This window comes from Ixodes scapularis, unplaced genomic scaffold (genome assembly GCF_016920785.2).
Source record: "Ixodes scapularis isolate PalLabHiFi unplaced genomic scaffold, ASM1692078v2 PGA_scaffold7__128_contigs__length_106722199, whole genome shotgun sequence".
NCBI lineage: Eukaryota > Metazoa > Arthropoda > Arachnida > Ixodida > Ixodidae > Ixodes > Ixodes scapularis.
Genome location: NW_024609882.1, coordinates 64,047,851 through 64,069,004, shown reverse-complemented (window position 1 = coordinate 64,069,004; position 21,154 = coordinate 64,047,851). Strand labels below are relative to the sequence as shown.

Genomic DNA, 21,154 nt, shown 5'->3' with positions numbered 1-21,154 from the left:
AAGCGAGAATAATTTGAAAACTTTCTTGTTTGTAATTTTAGATCAACGTAAAAAAAACAGCTGTCTTTGTTTTGCTAGTTAATCGACGTCAGTAGCAGAATACTGAAAATTATCGTAAACGTCTGAACGAGAACAAATCCACCTTATTTTGCAAATTGATCTCAAGAACCCAAGAAACAAATTTTGTGAGGAAACAAAAGTACAAAATATAACCAGCACATTATCGATTACTTTGGTTTACTGTATATTGTGCTCGTTTGAGCTTCGCTGTTTCTTAAAAACTGTCGCGAGGTGCATGCGAAATATATTTTTGTACAGATGTAATACACATTTTAGAGACTAAAAATTCGCCAAAATGTTGGGGAGGGATTCTAATTATGTTTCTAAAATAACGACGAGCTTTTTATGCAGAAGTATGAAGTGTACATTTTGATCTACTTTCATACTATCCGTAGTGGCAGATTGAAACGTTTATTTGACGGAGGAACTTTACACGTCATCATCTTGAAACTTCGGCACAATAGTTGCGGTATATGATAGAAAGAAATAGTAGCATAGAAAATTGTATAAAGCGTAACATTTCGGTATCATGGTCATATATGCGGGGCTTCTATGGGAGCGCTGCCGTAACCAGCTAAGAGATGGCGCAAGCAGAGGATGCCACAGACTATTGGGGATGGACAAAGTGAGAACGGCAGGGCGCGTATTTTGAGCGCATGACCTCCAGCACGAGCTCCATGCCTTCCACCGTGCTTTGGCTGGAAGTCCGCGCTCGAGCGGCGCGAGGCCCCTAGTCGAAGGTAGAAAGGGCCCGCTGGAGGTGGGACTACCGAAGCTCCTCCCGGCCGATCTCACCCTGCCCGTCCAGCACCACCTAGACAGAAGGCCTCCGCACGCGTCATCACAGTCAAATCTATCGAGGCGCGAGATTGGGCACGAGTGCTGAGTCAGTGTTCGGTTGGGGCTCGTATCCAATCAGCGCCTCGAAGGTCGGGCTCGGGCCCTATAGCCGAGTTAGCGCCATCCAACTCTGATGACGTTTCATAGAGGGAGAGGAGACCATGCGGAGGCCTTCTGTTTAGGCGGTGTAGACCCGTCACAAATGCGCCTAGAATTCCACGGTAGAGAGTTTTCACGTATGAAGCGATGCACTGTCGCGAAGCCAAAGTTCGCGATGGTACCATCATGAACGAGTTAATCCGCACTTGAGGCGATTAGCTGGTGAGCAGGACCAATAATTGTGCTTGCAAGATCGAAAATTGGAGTTAATTGAGACTCTAACATCTAAAGCTCACGCACCTAGAAATTTATGCATAGTTAAACAATTTGTCGAATTTATAACCGTTAACGCGTCTAGAGAAAGACCGCGGCTTTGTAGTCGCTTTTTCTTTATAAATGTATATGCCCCCATTAATGATTTCCGCCGTACGAAGGAATTCTGCTGCCATCAGCCAAGACACCGAGTCAAAACCACGAACGGGTCTGATCAGTTCCTTGAAGCCGCACTCACACATCACGAAAAACACAGTTCACAAATGATGCCTGAGAGGTGTTTCTTTCTTGTTTAAAGGTCCTGTCCCATTGGTCAGAAAAAAAAGTCTGTCTTTAGGCATATATTTAGACTGGGAGTTGAGCTAGTGGGTTCTGATTCTTAAAGGGGATATATGAAAGAAAAAAGCGAGAACAAGAAGATGAGTCGCACAAATGACAGGATGTTCCTATCCTTTGTGCCACTCATATTTTTGTCCTGGTTCTTTTGGCGTATATTCCCATTGCGTCTTTAGACAAGTTAGAAAATCATACAGGGTACCCCGGAAAGTTAGCTGGTTTTTTCACCATAACAATAAACTCCGCATCGCCGAACGCTTTCTCCACCAAAAATGTAGCGCTAGCTGTCCGAGTCAGATGCCAAAGTTTCAGTACTGACCGTTTTGTCATTCAAAAGTCATCGGTAATTTTAGAGCGCAGCTCTTAGGGGCCCGTTTCCGGCTTGAGCGGCGTCGCCGTCGGCGTCGGCGTCGGCGTCGGCGTCGGCGTAACCGCGCGGTGCATCATGGGAAATGTCCCATAATGCACCGCGCGAGCCCCCCACCAAGGTCACGTGACCTCGTGGGGGGTCACGTGACCCCCCGAAGTCACGTGACTCCCCTGAGGTCACGTGGCCCCCTCCTCGAGGTCACGTGACCCCCGCCGATGTCGCGTGACCCCCCGATGACGTCATCGTCACTGATGACGTCACCGGCATCCACATCGTCATCGTCATCATCACTGATGACGTCACCGGCATCCACATCGTCATCGTCATCATCACTGATGACGTCACCGGCATCCACATCGTCATCGTCATCACTGATGACGTCACCGGCATCCGCATCGTCATCGTCATCATCACTGATGACGTCACCGGCATCCACATCGTCATCGTCATCATCACTGATGACGTCACCGGCATCCACATCGTCATCGTCATCATCACTGATGACGTCACCGGCATCCGCATCGTCATCGTCATCATCACTGATGACGTCACCGGCATCCACATCGTCATCGTCATCATCACTGATGACGTCACCGGCATCCACATCGTCATCGTCATCATCACTGATGACGCCACCGGCATCCACATCGTCATCGTCATCATCACTGATGACGTCACCGACATCCGCATTGTCATCGTCATCATCACTGATGACGTCATCAGTGACGTCACTGATGTCGTCACCGGCATCCGCATCGTCATCGTCATCATCACTGATGACGTCATCAGCGACGTCACTGATGACGTCACCGACATTCGCATCGTCATCGTCATCATCACTGGTGAAGTCATCAGTGACGTCACTAATGACGTCATCGGTACCCGCATCGTCATCGTCACTGATGACGTCATCAGTGACGTCAGTGATGACATCATCGGCATTGGGGGTCACGTGACCCCCAAGGTAACGTGACCCCCCCCCTGGTTAGTTTAACCCCCCCCCCCCAGTGCCCTTCCCTCCTCCTCCTCAAGAGCTGCGCTCTAATTCGGCGTTACAGGGAGTTGTAAGCGGCTTTCATTTTTTTTTAAATCTTGCTGAAATTTAATTTACACAAAAAAGTGGACACAAAAACAGTGGATAAATATGTATCAAATGCAGCGAAGGCCAAGTCCGTTATGGAGTCGCTCCAGCAGTTTGCTGAATCCAGGGCAGCTGCGTTGAGACCCTCGAGAAGACAGTAGGCTGACCTGGAGCGGCACATATGGTAGCCCATGATGTCAATCCCGCCAGCACGTAGAGGCCGTCAGACCTGGGACACTGCAGGGGTCCTCCAGAATCGCCCTGAAAATTAGTATAAACTGTGTTTAATATGGCGCGCGAACTAATAAAGGCAAGCTGAGCCAATGACGTTTGACTGTGACCGTGTGCCAGACTTGTACACGTTACTGAAAAAAAGTAACTGATTACAATTACAATTACTACAGTCAAAAAAGTAACCGATTACCGTTACTGATTACTGCCTCCCAGAAGTAATTGAACAATTACTGCAAAGTAATTGATTACTTTTCAAGTTACTTTCACGTTACTTCTTATTGCGATGACAGAAATACACAAATACACAGTACAATATTGCGTACACAATTTTGTTTGGTTATTGTTCCCTTTTTTGTTTTCAGACCCGGACCTTGTCATGTAGCTGACGCTTTGACCTAAGGAACAAAGCCCACTAAAAAGTCAATAGCGAGTTCCCGCTTCCCGTCGACTTTATCAGCAATCTGCAACGAGATCCGGAACTCCCCAGCCAAGGCTGGTGGCGCGCTTGTAGAAGAGCGTGGCGCAAAAGAAAAAAGGATTTGCCGACTAATCCTAGTTTTATTTTTTTAGATGTTAAAAAAATGTCAATCATTTTTGCTCCATGGCTGAGTGACTATGTTGATTTTTGTGAGAAAAAAAAATTGTGGAATGAAAAATGTAATTGGTAATTGTGTAATTGATTTTGTAATTGATTACAGAAAAAAGTAATTGAATTACTCCGAGCGTTACAGCTTGACAAATGTAATTGAAGCGTTACAAAATTACACTTGACTGTAATTGATTACAAGTAATCAATTACTTGTAACGCGTTACGTACAAGTCTGCCGGCGTGTGCGTTGTGAGCGCCTTCTCTCAGGTAGACATGGAACCCTTTCGAGTTGCGTATACTCCGTTCACATTATGTCCGGACGCAGCGGATGCTACGATCTATCCCACCCAATCCCACTCAGTGGAAGTAGCCCGTGATACGCTTTCCGCGCGTCTCTCTTCCCCCTCTCCAAGGTCACGTGACATTCACGTGGCCTTGGATTGGCTCCGATGGCTCGTAGCATCCTCTGCGCCTGGACGTAAGGTAAAACGGAGTATAGACTGAAGGTCTTGCAGTATTTTACGTTATAAACTCTGCGGACTATCTATGAGAAATGGTATAGTATAACTTTGTCAGGATTTCGTAAAATCTCACACAAAAAGAATAAGGCGTAAAAAGTACGCAGATTAAAAGTATTCCGGGGCAACCCAATAGATGGCGCTGGTGTGTTGCGTCGTCGTAAGCCGTCATGAGACGTTAGCGTAGTCGGTTTCTCGAGGCTCGTTCACACAGTTGCGTCGAAGACTGAGCACAGCGCCTCCCCATTGGGTCGAAGTAAGGGTCGCCATAGCAACAGCACGATACGCGAGCAGTCTTTACGCGGTCAGACGCAGGTGTCTGGACCGACCTTCAAACGCAACTATTCGAAAAAGCCTAAAGAGATATCTCGAGGGTTTTGGCTCTTGCTACCGAGAGGAAAGTCATGGAAATATCAAGGAGGATGGTGTATAAAAAGGCAAGAGTAAATGCAGTAGTATTTGACAATTTAAGAAACGCAGGGTGTGGCGTGTCATGCAAATCTTATTACTGCTTCTTAGCCAATGAGTTGTAACATTAACAGGTAAAGAGGCCAAAGAGCCAATCAAGAACGGTCAGTGTAACGAGTCACGTCCCGCATTTCTTAAACGATCAGTAACTATAGACGCTTTACACACGCGCCAAATCACAGCCGCCATTGCCGACCTTCTCTTGTCTTACCGAGATGCCGAGCAACTGAAACAGTAGTTGACGATCCTCTACAAAGGCCGATGCTTTAGAAAAGGACACAGTTGAATCTAATGTGGCAATAACCTGGCCTGCTATGGTAATGATGAAGTAAACGAAACGATATAAGAGGAAACAAAAACTGAAGGTCAGTTATGGCGGCGTCCATGCACAGCTGCTGCAAAGCGTCTATAGTTACTGATCTTTTAAGAAATGTATTGTTCTCTTTGTATGGAAAGGTGTACATATACTTAGAAATAATGGAAACAGCGCGCAAACGACAAGGACGGGAGGAAAAGGAGTACACAGGACGAGCGCTGAACTGACAACTGAATATTTATTGAAAAGGACCCAACGAAGAAAACACCCACAAAAAAACACACTCGCATCAACACGTGTCCATGAAAGTAATCTCCTTCTTATGTAAATACACAGAAGTTTGACTCACGCAGTTCTGTTCCCCCTCCTTCTTTATTCCATACGCTTCTAAAATTTCCCTGGCTGTTTTATCTACTCCCCTCCCCATGATTGTGATCTTATTGAAATCAGGATGACATTTGCATGTTCCGCAGTGCAGGGGCAAATGCCCTCCTGCTGTTGAACTAAGCGACCAGTCATGTTCGCGTGCCCTTTCATTTATGCAACGGCCCGTTTGCCCGATGTAAACTCTTCCACAGCTTAACGGGATCCTGTACACCACTCCGATCGCACAATCCACGTACTTCTTTCTGTGGTTTACAGTGCATTGGTTCCCACCCCCCCTCCTCTCGGCTACTTTAGAACAAAGGTGTGCCAGTTTACGAGGCGCCGAAAACACGACAGGGACATCAAACCTCCCCGCCACCTTTTTCAGGTTGTGGGAAATTCTGTGCTGATACGGGACAACCTGAGGCCTCTTGCTAGGTCTATCCAGCCGCTGATGAGGTCCCCCCTTAATCTTCCTTAACAGCGTTTCCGCTACCGCCAGCAAAACAGAAGAAGGGTATCCCCCTGCTGCAAGCCGCGCTGTCTGCTGTTCAAAGCTCTCTGCCATAGAATGGGGACAGGACTTATCAAGGGCAGCCTGCATACACGAAGACGCTATGCTTCGTTTGACGAGCTTTGAGTGGGCGGAGTCGAAGGGCAGAAGTTCCTTTTTCGTACGAGGATGGTAGGCCCAACATACGTGACTTCCTGTGAACTGTAGTTTTAAATCTAAATACTGGAGGCAGAACCCATCTTGGAGTTCATGAGTAAACCTAAGTCCCCCAGAGTTTTTTGCAAAAACTTCCATCACCTTTTTGACAACCTGATCCTCGAGGACCCCCCCAGACGATTTAGTGAGCACGAGGTAATCGTCCACATATCTGAACACTTTCCGAACGCTGTTTCCGTCCAAATTTTCTACAATAGCTCGATCGCACATGGCCAAATAAATGTCGCAGAGAATGGGCGCTACACTTGAGCCTATACATATTCCTTCGTTCTGCAAATAGTAACCACCGTCAAACAGGACAAATGTCGATTGTAAATAAAACTCCAACAGTTCCAGAAAGCCATCAACCCCCACCCCACTTGCGTTCTGAAATGGAATCACCCCGTTTCTATCGATACACTCACGCACCGAAGCAAAGAGGCGCTCATGGGGTACGGAATAAAACAAATCCTCGACATCAATGGAAAACGCTGCTGCATCTGCGCGTACGCCATTGCTAAGATACTCCACAACCGCCTGTGAATTGCGCACTAAAAACGGGTCAAAAAGTTCCAGGGCACCTAAGTGTTTCTGAAGGTACTGGCTTACCAGTTTCTGCCAAGCACCCCTCTCCGTAACAATGGTTCTGAAGGGCAGCCCCAACTTGTGAGTTTTCACAGAAAAGAAAACTTCCAGGTGCCCTGCCTTGCTTTTCCCAATGCCTTTCTCTAAAGTAGACAACTCGAGACTATTACACAACTTCAGCGCGGCACTCTTGACTTTCTTGGGATCAAGGGAGGTCAGTTTAAAGTGTTTTTGAATTGCAGCGCTCGACTTGGACGTTAACATGTCCTGTGGGAGCACAACAAACCCCCCCTCCTTGTCCGCCTTAAGCATGAACCAACTCGCCCACATCGCTACTCTGATTCTGTACATATACACCTTTCCATACAAAAAACAAAAATATTACAAAAAAGACGAAGGTGCTAGGCAGCTGCTATGCTGCTGCTGATGATTCTACTGCTGCGACTCTCGCGGCCCGTAGAAGATAGGATTGGCCTGACACTTCCTTGGACTTCTGAAACCTGCTCAGTTCGAATCTCCGTCTGTGTTTTGAGGGTTTTGGCATTCGGTGTTTTTCGGCCGCTCTAGGAAGTTTCCGCGCACCCTTGTTGTGCTATCTTGCACTGCGAGAACAATGCTTCGTTTCACCTTGGGCACAGACCCAGCCGACACTACGAGCAGATGGCACCGAATAAATGGCGTCTAAAGAGCACCATCTAACTGTTCGTCTTCCTTCTGTACGTGTTCTATCATCGCTCAACCATCAGAAACAGGAAAGACCCAGTGACTTGCGGTTTTGACGCTGCTTGGTTGGTCTCATTCGCTTGTATACCGTCGGCTGCGTCTGGACTTAACCTGACACGAAGTGTTGGGCAAGAGATCGAACTATTGGGGGTATTCACTGGACTCCACATTTGAGGGCAATGTTTAGTGCGCATGCTCAGAACGAGCTCACATTGATAGTCTGCTAAGACCAGCAATCTTGATGATGCGGAATGCAAGTTGCAAAAGAACTGTGGAAGCTCGTCATGAGCACGCGCTCAGCAGCCGCGCACACAGACATGGCCGCCAGTGAATAATCCCTATAGGGGGTGTTTATCGAGCTTGTTTTCCCCACAGCCCGGTGTTTACTGACACAGCATAACAAAGAAATTGAACATCGTCATGCACGGTCTGGGCACGAGCGCTTCACTCTTGCCAGTGCTTTGGTCGCACGAGAAGCGGCCTTCAAATCGCAATCACCGATATCACTGATCATGCCAGGGTGTCGAACCGGAACCGAACCGAACCGAAAACGGAACCGAACCGGTATTTTTTCCGGAACTGAACCCGAACCCGAACCGTTATATTGTTATCGCGATGAACCCGAACCGGAACTGAACCGGAAAAAAAATAACGGTTACCGGCTCATGTCAAAACGGTTCGGCCACGCGCTGTTGACAATGAATGTGCTATCAATGCCATTTGTTTTTTAAGTGCCGTCAACTGACACACACCTCGCTTACATATTTTTCTTCTCCACTCAGTCTTAGGAATATAAACGCTGCGTCCATGAATCTTGACAAACGCTGCATCCATGAATCGTGACATAAGAACCAGTATTGCGCTCGTCGCGGCTTGCACGGAAAAAAGAAAAATGAAAGGCTGTGCAAAAAAAAAAAAAAAAGAAATCGCGTCACGGGATTTTATTTTTCTACAATCTCGTAAATCCTAAATGCTGCTGTGTGCTCATTTCATAACATGTTTCTAGAACGCGCGAGTTCTTGAAGCTTGCTTCCATCGGAATGAGAAAAGAAAAGGCTGTGGAGTTTGATAATAATGCATCCGGTTTCGTATAGGCACTTAGAAGCTAACATATTTGTGAGACAGCGAACTCTTCTACATTAATATTTATCCTATTACGTCCTTCTGGCGTTGCGTTCGGTGAAGTGTTTTTCATATTCCGTATCTTGTTTAATGAAAACTTTTTTAAGGGTCTAATTTGAGTTACCGAAGGCTAGTTCAAATAAAGAAAGCTGTATTTTCTCCCCACTGTTCCTTCAATTGCTTACACGCCGAGGTGGCGGGATAGTTAGCGAGTTCTACTTGTAAGTGGGTTTGTAAGGAGGTCGCGGATTCTACAGCTACTGCGTCGGACCCAATTAGATGAAGTCCGAATGCGTAAACGTCGGTGAGGTAACCTTTGGGTGCACATAAAGAAACCATTCCTGGTAGAAATCCCTGAGCCTTACACTACGATGTATCCCGTTTCGTATGTGCTGATTTCAGATCTTTTATTTGTAATTTATTTTGATGTTGCAATTTGTCATTTATAATTTCCGAACCGGTTCGCCAACCGGTTCAGCGCCCCGAACCGGTTCGCGAACCGGTTCGGGGATCGAATTAATCGAACCGGAACTGAACCGGAACAAAATTAATTTACCTGAACCTGAACCGTAACCGAACCCGTATTTTTTTCGGTTCGACACACTGGATCATGGACAAGCAAGAAAATTCGGTTTTTGCCCTAACAGCTGAAGTGTGCCGCCAGAGGCCTGACTGTTCGATCTCCTACCTAATAGGGGTGCTAGCCTTAAAGAAGCACTAACACATTGCAGAAGCTTTTTTTTCTCTTCCTTTTACCAGACGTTTTAATATGTTGTCAGATGACTACCCAATCAGTATTTTTCTGCGGAGTCACGTATATTTTTAGTAAAAGTAAAAAAAGGGAGAAACGTTTACTTCTTCTTGTACCGCCGATTTAGAGCGCAGCTCTTGAGGAGGAGGAGGGTAGGGTACTGTGAAGGAGAGTAGGCCCTGTACCCTCAACTTCTCTCCTCTACTCCTGCTTCTTTTCTCATCCGTACCCTCAACTTCTCTCCTCCGGCACCCCTCCTCCTCATCCGTACCCTCAACTTCTCTCCTCCTGCTTCTTTCACGCGACGTTTCGGAGCGGTGCCGAAACGTTTGGTGAGGTTACGTGACGTTTCGGCACGTGACTTCCACCGAAACGTCACCGCGGTGCATTATGGGACGTTTCCCCGCGTGGTTGCGCCCACGGCGACACCGACGCTGACAACGCTCTATCCGGAAGCGGGCGCCTAAGAGCTGCGAACTAAAAACGCAACTGCTTTAAGCCGCAACCGAAACATGAGCAGGGAGTTAATGGCCGCGACATGTGAACCAACAACTCCTAGATAACAAAGTCGAAGTGCTGATAGGAACGTCGTCATGAGCGAAGGCCAACGTTGTTTTACCGACTGGACACGTCTATCGCGTCTAAGTTCGGCTCAAACTTGACTCGGAGCCGAGTGCTGAAGGACCACTCGTTTCCAGCTTGTGTACTGCGTCGGCCTTCGCTTCTCACGCAGAAATGTCCAGCCCTACAGCCTTGTCTTCTATACTTCGTTTCAGCTTAAATCCAGACGCAGCCGACGCTACGAGGTAACAGGACCAATCAAGCGGCATCAAAAACGCAAGTCACTGGGAAGTTTTTGTTCATGCTTGGTTCAGCGATGTCGAAACACGTAAAAGAGCATGCGAATATCATGATGGTGCGCTTTTCACGCTGTCGGATTGGTCCTATCAGCTTGTAGCGACGGCTGCGTCTGGAGCAAAGGTAAAACCAAGTGTTGTGTGGATTGGGTAGGACGAAGAACTGTAAAGGAGTGGAGAGTTGCCGGAAGTCACGTGGCAATACACGACCGCGTTTTATTTTCCTTTGTGTTTTCGGCTATGCGAAGCGGAAGAAAAAAATTGCGGTGGCTTAGCTCGGCTATGCCAGGATATGCGTAGCGTGAGCTTATGCGCACAAAATGAGAGGCGCTATCAAGCGGCTCCGGTGCGCCGTCAGACTTGGCTACTGCGCAACGGAGGCGCACAGCTGGGCACACGGCGGCGCCAGTGTCTGCCGCGGCTATGACGTCACTCCTCGGGAATGCGCAGACCGGCGAGGCGCGCGCGGCGGCGGCGGCTCCGGCGCGCCAGCTGTGCGCCGTGTGACGTCACTGCTCCTCGCTCATGCGCAGCACGGCTTTTTGAGAGCCACGCGAAATTGCTTAACCTCGGCCAGTGTAGCTCACGCTACAAACCGAGCAAAAGTCAAGCACTTTGTGCTTGACATTACGAGTTTTGCTGTTCGGCTATCTTCAGTTGTAAATTATTTTCTACAGTTAAGACCCGTTCACACATTTGCAACTGAGCAGGACCAACTTAGGCTACGTTTACATGGATGCGACAGCAGCGCATCGGATCCAGTTAGCGAATCGGATCCACTTGAACCACTACGTTTACATGGATTCGGATCGACCAGTAGCGGCACCTCGTGTCGAAGGATCACAACGCAAACCTCGTGATTTTCAGATTGTTTCCGAGGCGTCCGGTTTGCCTAGCGGCATGCAAAGCAAAGCTCCCGTAATCCCTCGCTTGAGCACTCGATCCGATCCGCTAGCGTATACAAGGAGAGTCTCGATTCGGATTGACCATCTCAAACCACCCCGTCCCAGCGGATCGGATCGGATCCGATCCGATTCGATCTGAGTTGTTTACATGGACCGATTCGATTCGTTAACTGGATCCGATGCGCTGCAGTCGCATCCATGTAAACGTAGCCTTAGACAAGCACGGTTTTAAGCCTTTTGCGATGGCATAGGACCAGATGCGCTGTTGCAGAGCAGGACCTAAGCCGTCGCAAGAGGCTTAAAAACCGGCCTTGTTTCAGCCGGTCCTACTCGGCTGCAAGTATGTGAACGGGCCTTTAAGCGCTTTGCCGACTGATACGACTTAGAAGGCGGTGTTTTATAAAATAAAACAAACATTCTAACTACGTTCGTTTCGTCGCGCACGTACAAAACAAAATAGCTTCTAATTTGAAATGTGTTTCTCAGTGGCATCGGGAAAGTATATACACAATGAAACGCGAAAACAACGGAAAAATACGAGCACCTAACCTACAGCAGTGACTGGAATTGTTCCTACGCAGGCTACGGGCTTCGCGAAATCAATAGTCCGCTCGGTTAGGGTTAATTAGCAGGGACACCGGTGGGACAGTGCGAGAGTGGGACACCGGTGCGAGAGTGAGTGCGATTGAAAAAAAGGTTCTCTGAGGCCTATAGTGTTCTTTTTTGGAAAGGTGTATAGCTGGTGTTGGTGTAAAGGTTATGCACTGGCTACTAAACAGCGGACAAAGTGGCGCTCAATCTTTTCAGGTTTGGCTCTGGTTCAGTCATAAGGATTGCCAGGACCTCAAAGGTCTTGCACATGCCTCTGCGTCTCTGATGTCGACAGAGGGTTGCCAGCACCTCGAATATCTTGCACATGCTACTACGTCTCCGATGTCGATGCTTTTTGTCTGAGTAACAGCCAGGGCACTGAAGCTTATATTTTCCAGGGCCTGGGTCTTGCGAGCTGCTACTGAATACAGTTTTGAAAGGTCTTCAAAACCGGGTTGAAGTTTAATCTTGTTTACCTGGGTTACCTCAATTGTTATGTGCATTTCAATGACTATCTCAACTATTTGTAAACGAAAGCACGTGAAAACCAAACTTAAATTTTAAAAAATTGAAATAATGAAACTTGCATCGAACGACGAAGATAAGTTTGGTGGCTTTAGTGTGTATCGACTCGAAACATATTCGACAATTTGATAAGGAAACGAATAGCTCATTCATATTTGTTTGCTGATGGCATTTCTACGCTTAGCCTCGCAGAGTTCTCTGAGATTGCTTATATGAGCACATTACGGGACCACGATGTGGTGCGGAAAATGTTCGCACAATGTAAAATTTCAGTTTTTTTCGAAAGGAACAGTGAAAAGGGGCAAAGTCGCAGCTGCCTTATTCGGAAAGATGCGCTGCGAGGTGCATGATCCGTTCTTTGAAAATAAACTGTTGGCCCAACTTAACAACGTTTAAGTCTAAAAAAAAATAACGATTAATAAAATATCTAATTCTTTTTGCCATTCCTGTTCACGTAGCGCAACGTATATTTCAGTTATTGTGACATCACGTAATATATCTGGTCATATATTTGTAAAATCACTGTGCAATTTTGAAAATATAAAAGTCAACTGCAATTGAGTCCGGTATAGTATTTTTTATTTCTTTCAGGAGACAGTAATTGAACACTGCAATAGATTGCATTTTTTATTGAAGTAATTTATTAATATATAGCGTTTTCGACGAAGTAACTGTAACTCCAATCAATAGCATTTTCGAATGAGTAATTGGAACTTTAATATAGCATATTAAGAAAGTAATTATCGACTTAATTATTAAAATAGCGTTCACAACTTAATAATTGCAACTTCAATCAATTGCCTTTTCAGGCAAGTAACTTAAACTTCAAGCAATTGCATTTTCAATAGAGTAATTGTAACTTTCAGCAATTTCATTTTCAATGAAGTAAGTGTAACTTTAATAAATTGCGTTTTAATTGAGTAATTGTAACTTTAGTCAATTTTATTTTCTATAAAGTAATTGTAACGCATTTCTGAAAATCTTGAAACGACCTACAAAATTAAAAAAGGAAGTGCAAACACAACACGACTCAAACGCAGCTACTAAGCTTTATTTGCAGAATCGTAGCTATACCATGTCCCACGCACGTCTTCCAGAAATTTTCACACGTCTCCATGGCCTTCAGGCTTCATATAAGGTACATCTCGTCTTGACCTCAAATCAAACCAATGACCTCAGCTCGTACAAAGGAATCCAAACCTATTCTTCCCTCCACAAATTCGCCTATTCGCCCAAAGACCGAACCCGGCGCCACCCACGCACGTCCGTACAAAGATCCCCCACTCCTGGAATTGCCTTAGATAAGGCGACATGAACAACGAATGTATTTTATAAAGAAAATGAAAAAAGACAAAAGAAGTATGGATATTTTGATCGACGGATACGACTGAACTCTTTAAATTGGGCGGCGGCTCGCGGCACCTAGATTCTGATTAAAATGAACTAATATCAGAAAAATTCGTAATCAACAAATGGCAGAATATCATTACACTGCCAGCACAAGCCTTCATCCACAATTCTTCAAGAAACTTCTTTCTTCCCTCGTTTTATGCCATCAGTCTGGTAACCTGCGCTTGGCGATCTCCGCTTTCCCAGCGTCTATTTTTACGTCGGTGCCTTTGAAACCTAAAGCCTCCACTAAATCAGTATCGCGTTGAACAACTGCTGGATGAAGCCCCTTCCAGTAAGGTAGTAAGTGTTCAGCCGCCTCCTTTTCTCCCCCCATGTCCCACACACTTTATCTACGTCCTGACATTTTGCTCTTTACACCCTAGTTCGCAACGCTCCTGTCGTGGCCTCAAACAACAACGAGGTTCTCCTGGAATTGCCTTAGATGATTTCCTTAGCAATATTCATCTTACGTTTTTTATACTTCTTCAAAGTCTACTTAGTCTGCGTACCTATCATCCCATATTTCCCTCACGGCTGCAGCTTTAACCTTCATTTTCTGATCTGAGCCCTTATTGCCCAAAAAGTTTCGACCTAAGTTTTCTTGTTCGGTTTCTTCACTTGTTATCGACGCACTTTATGTACAAATAGCCAAAAGCTTTCCGTGCCCATCGTCCATCATTCATGTCCCTTGGTCTATCTTCAAATGCTATTTTACTATATACAATTGTGCGAATAAATTTTAGTAGTTGCGTTTGACACGTTCTGCGTTTGCCCTCTTTCGTCCATCGTCACCAGTTCAAAACTGTGTAATAGTATGCAGTGCGCCTGTATGCTCACCCTATCTTAGAGTAGTTTTAACTATAGTCAAATGCATTTTAAATGAAGTAATGCAACTGTAACGAGGTATATTTGCGCCGTTATTTACATAGAAACCTACACTGGACGTCGCACGCCGAAAAGGAATCGGCGCAAGTCGACCAATCTGCTTACATTGTCTCCATGCGCACTTGACCACTGATAGGAGAGCTGTTTTTTTTTTCAGCTTCCGATGAACCGGGCAAACACAGAAAAGTGATTAAACTCTAGTAATATACACAAAACGTAGATACATACCCTGGCTATTCCTTGACAGTATTAGCGCACATTTTTATGCAGTTTTTATAAGGTGGAACAAATTTAAGATGCCCTCGCCAAGAAGGTTGCCACCTGGGCAGTCAATCATGCTTTTCTAAATTTAACTAGACCGTCTCTCGACCACAGTCGCGTCGACTCTATTAAGAAAACTGCATAAAGCTTCGGGGAGAAAAAAATATACGCCATTAAAAATGGGGGTAAGAAAACAAGGCCTGTAGCCGCTGAGGGTCTTGTTGAACTCGTGATAGGAAATCCAAGTTAACTGAGTTCCCCGGAAGATGAAAAACGAAATACCCTTGTACAACACACAGTGTCACTGGTTTTTTTTAAACACGTTTGGTCACTTACCTGGCAGGTCGATTTTCCTCCTTCTTTGTTTCCTGCGCAAATCATCGTGTTTCTGTCGACATGTTGCACACCAATGTAGTCCCTTCTACATTCATCGTACGGTACGATGGGCAAGTCTACTTTTAGCAGATCGGGATTCGAGTCGTTTCCCCCTTTTGTTCCTGCGGGTTATTGGACGAAGTAAAACATATTACTCCGCTTTATTCGTCAAAAGAAACAATATGCACATTACATTTTTTGAACGGTTGATCTTAGCGGTAACTAAATTACAAGAAAGAAAGAGGGACCTATGAAGTAAGGTGCCTGGAACGCGTCCTCGACTGGTGTGTTTAGCGTCCCCTCCCGGCCCCTACTTCAAAAGTGGTTCCAAAGCGGGAACAAATGACGTCAAAGTAACCGTTGTGTCATCCTGTCGAATGTCGCGATCCTGGCGGTTGACGCTACGAAGTCTAGGCAAAAAAGAACGAGTGAGCGCAAGTGTTGCAGTCGTCGCAACGTCCCAACTCTTGCCTGCTGAAGCTTCCGTGGAATTGTCAAGTTAAGAGCTACCTGCGGCAGAGCAGGCGCCTGTCACATACACTGCCAGGGTCGCGTTTGGTGACAGCATGTCACTTTTGTGACGCCATCAGCCGGAAATCGAGGGACGCGGTAAACACCAGTAGGAGTCGTGTTTCAAGCACCCATAGTTGAATACACTACAAAAGACACGTGTGGTTTGTATTGTCGTCCATGTCCCTCTCATGTTTTTACGTATAATGACACAGCAATGCGTTAACAACTACTTCCATTTGATTTCCTGATCCGCAAAAAGTTTGCTTAGAAGATCTACTGAAAAAAAAAAAAGCCCTTAGGCCAGTGTTTTTAGAAGATTGAAGTGTGAAGTTGACAGGAGATGCAAGATATTATTGAAAACTTTTGTTTTCCTTGTAGAAATGAAATAATATGAAGGAAATTAAATCAAGGAAAATGATGAATAAGCTAGAAGCCCCTTGCCTAAAAAAGTAGCCAAAGCGCGAAAAACAAGACATTCAAGGTTACTGGAGGTAGCAAGTTTCGAGTTATAATAATATTCTAGAAGGAAAGGCCTTGTGCATTCAGGCTGCTTAAAAACGTCGGGCATAGTTGCTGAGATCGGGTTTCCCAGTTGGTGGTCACGATAGATGCGAATCGCTGGCGACGACTTAATACATACAGAGAAGCAACGAAACATAACAGGTATGGTGTGCTCCCAGTCTTTTCTAGCTAACTTCCCCCCTTAAAAAAATAAAAACACGAAATAGCGGATTCTATAAAAATAAACAAAGGTGACAAGCGCTCCAGCAACTTCAACACGTCGCGGCAAACGAACACTCCCCTAACCTTTCGTCTGTTTACTTTTTTGCTTTTATTTCGCTCTCGTCCTCGTTCTTCCTCTTAGGACCATCGATGTCAGCGCTCAGGATTTGCCGCATTCTGCTTCCATCTTTAAACCCCCTGGAGGGAACGGACCCTTCTTTAAAAAGTAACCGAGCAACACTGGTCGCCGCCATATTTTTGACATCGTTCCCTGCGCAAACAGTGTGATTGGTTTCGAGTTCATGCCGAGTGCTGGCGCATCTCTCGCGTCCAATGCATGCTAAATATGCATGCCCAAAGTTATGGTGACCTCGGAGCAGATATATATGTACTAAAGATCGCAATATTTTGAACAATAAAGTATATTAGAAAACTGAAATGAACCATAACTTGCGAGATTCCTTTACGCCAACGTATTGGGGGGAGCCGCCTGTAGTAATGTGCATTTTGTCAAAGCTAAATTGGTGCCTCGTCTCTTTCTAATTTTCACGGCTCTAGCAATTCGGTGATGCTGGTTTCTCTCGTGAATTCGCTAAAAACAAAGCAAAAATCAACAGTTTTGTAATTGAGCATACACCTTTTCAGTGCTTATCACGCAGGCAAAAAAAACCGAGTCAATGAGCTGTGAACGCAGGCGCAGAATCTGGTATACCGCACAAGAGAGCAACAGCGCTTGCCCAGAATTCGTTCCACAGTTTATCAAACAGAGATGGCAGCCGCAGAAGCCGATTTTGAAAAGGTATATCTAATGACTAACAGCTTAAGAAGGAATGCAGGACGTGACGAGTTTAACTTTTCAGTCCATGCAACACGTTTTTTCTATAAACATGTAAACTATTTTTTAATCGTTTATAACCCAAATTTATAACGCAAATAAAACCCACGTGGATTCGTTTAGTTTAATAAATAATACTCTACCGGGTGTTTCTGGGAAATCCGAACTCGGCTTTTCGCATCGCAAAAATAAACTAGACAATGCGGGGAGCTCCAACTCCGTAAAAACGTAGCCCCAGCCGTTCGAGAAAGGTGCTGAAGTTTCAGCACCAAAAGTGCTAAGTGATTTTCTGAAAATTTCAATGAAAAAATGGCGCCCGACGGAGCTCTCGAGTACATGGAGCTCTATGGCGCCAGAAACGGAAAACGGGCCGAAAATAGGCCCCATTCTCCCATTGAAAATTAAAAAAAAAAAAAAAATCACATTTATCTGTTTAATAAAATAACGGTTAGTGCTGAAACTTTGGCATCTTGCTTGTACGGCTGCGGTTACGTTCTGACGGAGTTTAAGCTTTCCGCGATGTCTAGTATATTTTTGCGGTGCGAAATGCCGGGTTCGGTTTTCTTACAAACACTCGGTATACTAAAACCAACGAGGTAGAGAGGCTTAGAGCGATAAACCGGTATCCCGTTCACCAGGCAAAAGTGACCCCCCATTGGCCGCCGCCATGTTGCACATTTTTTACCACTAGATAATGTGGATGCTTGGGCTAGTTGGTGACTCATGCTTGGATGAAACAGCGCGGATATAGAGTCACACTCACAGGCACACAAGACGCGGAATTACCACTAGACACGTGATCGTACCAAATCCTGAAGTTTTTACGCAAAACTGAGCCGAGAATTCTATTGCGATCGCTGTAAAAAAAAACATGATAAACTATTTTTTTAATAGAGTTAGCCTCAGGGATCAATGTCTAGCTCCGATAAAAAACCCAAAACACAGCACCGCGGCTGACGGCACCTAGCGGAGGCATTGCGAAGCTGCCCGAGTTTTTGTCGTAAAAGCACATTTTGTACTTAAAACAAACGTTCTGTTAATAAAGGTCAATAAACAATTATTCTTGCGCGGTACGTCCTTAAAATCGAGACGTGAAACTATAAGGTCACGTGTCTAGTGGTCAAAAATGTGCAACATGGCGGCGGCCAATTGGGGGTCACTTTCAGCTGCCAGTTCATCGCTCTAAGGCCCTCTACCTCGCTGATTTAAACACATTTGTAGGTGGCCATTTTTTTCATTGTGCTGCATGAACATAGAGTTTAGCCGACGTGCGCTCACTGTCTTTGGTAAGACCCCATCCACTTGCAGTGCAGGTTTGTCCATCAAAGTTCTGGTTTAAGCTGGGAAGACAGATGGGCATGAGATGCTTCTCCTGACCATTGAAGTCCAGAGTCTTGTTGAGCTTCAGTATCGAGTAGTCATATACAAAGGTATCCGGATCGTATAGTGGATGAACTGTTATCTGTGTTTATGGGGCAATAAAAAAAAAAGAAAAAAAAAACACAAGAAACATGGCGTATATTAAAAACCTTTGAAACAAGAGCAAACCGCATGCAAGATATAATTTTGAATTTTAGGGCAATAACGTAAGAAAGGTAGGGGGTTGTTGCAAACTACCTGATCTAATGAAATAGCACTGTGTCACTCCTAGCCTACACCGTGAGAGGAAAAGCCACGACAACCGAATTTATGATCATTGTTATATGGATGACTCTGCGCTCTTGCATTTGAACTAGTATTCGCACACGTAAATTAAAAGGTTAACATTTTCATTCAATTATTGGTACAGTTACCCTACCGCTAATAGTATAATATATAAAAAAAAAAGAAGCATAAGAGATTTCTCTTTAAAGCAGAGCGGTTCTTTAGACACAAATTTTGACTGCGTTGAAACTGCCGAAAATTACTCGCGCTACAAAGGCAAATGTAGAAATGTCGCTTGAAGTATGATTTTATCCTGCAGATTGTTCTTTGAAACACAGGTCGTGGGACGTTGAGGTTTTGTCTAGTAGGTGGAATAACTTGAAGAGAATTCGTTCGACGCTTAAGGCTGTTCACACATTTGCTTTTGAGTGTTACTGAGTGAGTTGCGCGTACCTTGTTAACGCTTACGATGAGAAAACAAAATGACGCCATATAACATACAGTCGCTGCTCACTTCCAATTTGCGAATGACTATAACTAAAGGCTTTGCCGTATTTGCGATGCCAAATCTACAGACTCTATATAAGAAATGGTCGCTTAGAGCTTTAAGGTGGTGATTTGGACCAGTTGGTTCGTAGCTAAGGAAAACAGCGCCGGAACAACACAAGGACCGATGCAAGAGGAACAAGACAAGGTGCTCCCTTAACTGAAGTTTATTACAAAATACACGCATATGTATCCATCAAGAAACTCCAAGTCACTGCGTATTGCGACACATCCCGCATTTTAGATACACGTATTCATTCGTAGACGAGGCTAAAGACATGTCACTTGGGCATGTTTTTGCCACTATAGTCATAATCTTGAGTGCGTTACGAATTTCATTTGACACCTAATCCTTATAACGCGCCAGAATCTTGGTTGTCATGGGAGGCCGGAGTGCACGAGCACCTGGAACAACGAACCACAAGGTGTTCTGCCGGTGCTGATTTGTGGAAGTTGCATGGTTACTCACGTAGTCGCTTCCATATCTGCCCGTCTCACCTATTGGGAAAGAGATCCAAGCGTAGCGCCCCTACTGGCTAAATTGAGGACGAATTGCGGACAACAACAACATAGATTATTTGGTTATGTTTTCACACAGTGCTCGGCCCACGTAGCCGATTGCAGGGTCAGCGTTTGGCTGGTGCTCGTGTTCAATCATGAAGCTCAACGCGGAAGCGGCACTCATTGATTTTTTTACTTCATCCGTTTCGACTGAACGCGGGGAGACATCTTGGCCACGAATCGTGCCCCATCTTTGCCCCACGCTTAATCCATCAAGATGAAGTGAAGAACCCGTGCACGTGCCTTTTGTTGGTAATTACTGGGTGCCTTCATGTGCGCTTCGCTTAGGGTGATGACACCTGACCATTGATTGATTTATTGAGAAGACGTTTATTGACCCTTCCGTTAAAAAACAAGGCTCAATAGTTCACAATTTCAGAAAATGTTGACTAGGCGGGGCATTGGCAATTTCCATTTTCTGGCACAGCAGTTCGGTCTCGCTCAGAGCAACACTTCCTTTGATTTCCTTACTCTCAAAACTCTGACTGACTGACAGACTGACTGGTCTCGCTCAGATATCCACGCAGGCTGGAGAGGGACGCGACACGCTTGTTCTTGCACCCTCGGGGCGGCATCAGGCCTCGAAGCACAGGGGGCGCGCAATTCGTGCAGTAGTCCTGGAACAGCCTTCTGTTTCCCGCCGCTGTCTCTGAGTTAGCAGGCTGTAATCGTGGTCTTCTACAGCCGCAGGCCCGGTGAAGGTAGCTCTCCTCTCGCGGGCCGTCCATTGCTAAATGCGGGAGGGCGCGATGCCTGCTAAAATTAAGCCCTGAGTTTTTTTCAAATTTATCACCTCGTGCCTTCGGAAGACCTCCGAAGGAATACTCGCTTTGGCGGGCTCTCCTCTGTCTTCGAGTTTTATTCTGACGCTTTTGTTTCTTGTTTTGTTCCTGAGTGCGAGCAAGTGCGTCTCCCGGCATGGGCTCTTGGCATTCACAGTGCTACGAAGGCATTTTGTTGCCGGATATTTTTTGTATTTTTTTCGATCGCGCGTGCTAGTGGCATCGTGTACTGCAAAGAATGTCATCACCCTGATTAAAGCGCCCATGAAGGCACCTTAGGTAAACGTAGAACTCAGAGCAAAACAAGCTGGACATAGCG

The 21,154-nt window shown here is 45.6% G+C and overlaps 1 protein-coding gene across 1 annotated transcript; it reads right to left on the bottom strand.

The window, feature by feature from the left end:
- Positions 1-3,152: 3,152 nt before the first annotated feature.
- Positions 3,153-18,677, bottom strand: LOC121833147 (trypsin-1-like). The gene is made up of 3 exons (XM_042286252.1): positions 18,581-18,677; positions 15,193-15,353; positions 3,153-3,320 (listed from the first exon to the last, which is right to left on the bottom strand). The coding sequence occupies exons 1-3, from the start codon at positions 18,660-18,662 to the stop codon at positions 3,153-3,155; spliced, it is 411 nt and encodes a 136-aa protein (XP_042142186.1). The 5' UTR covers positions 18,663-18,677.
- Between the last annotated feature and the right edge of the window lie 2,477 nt (positions 18,678-21,154).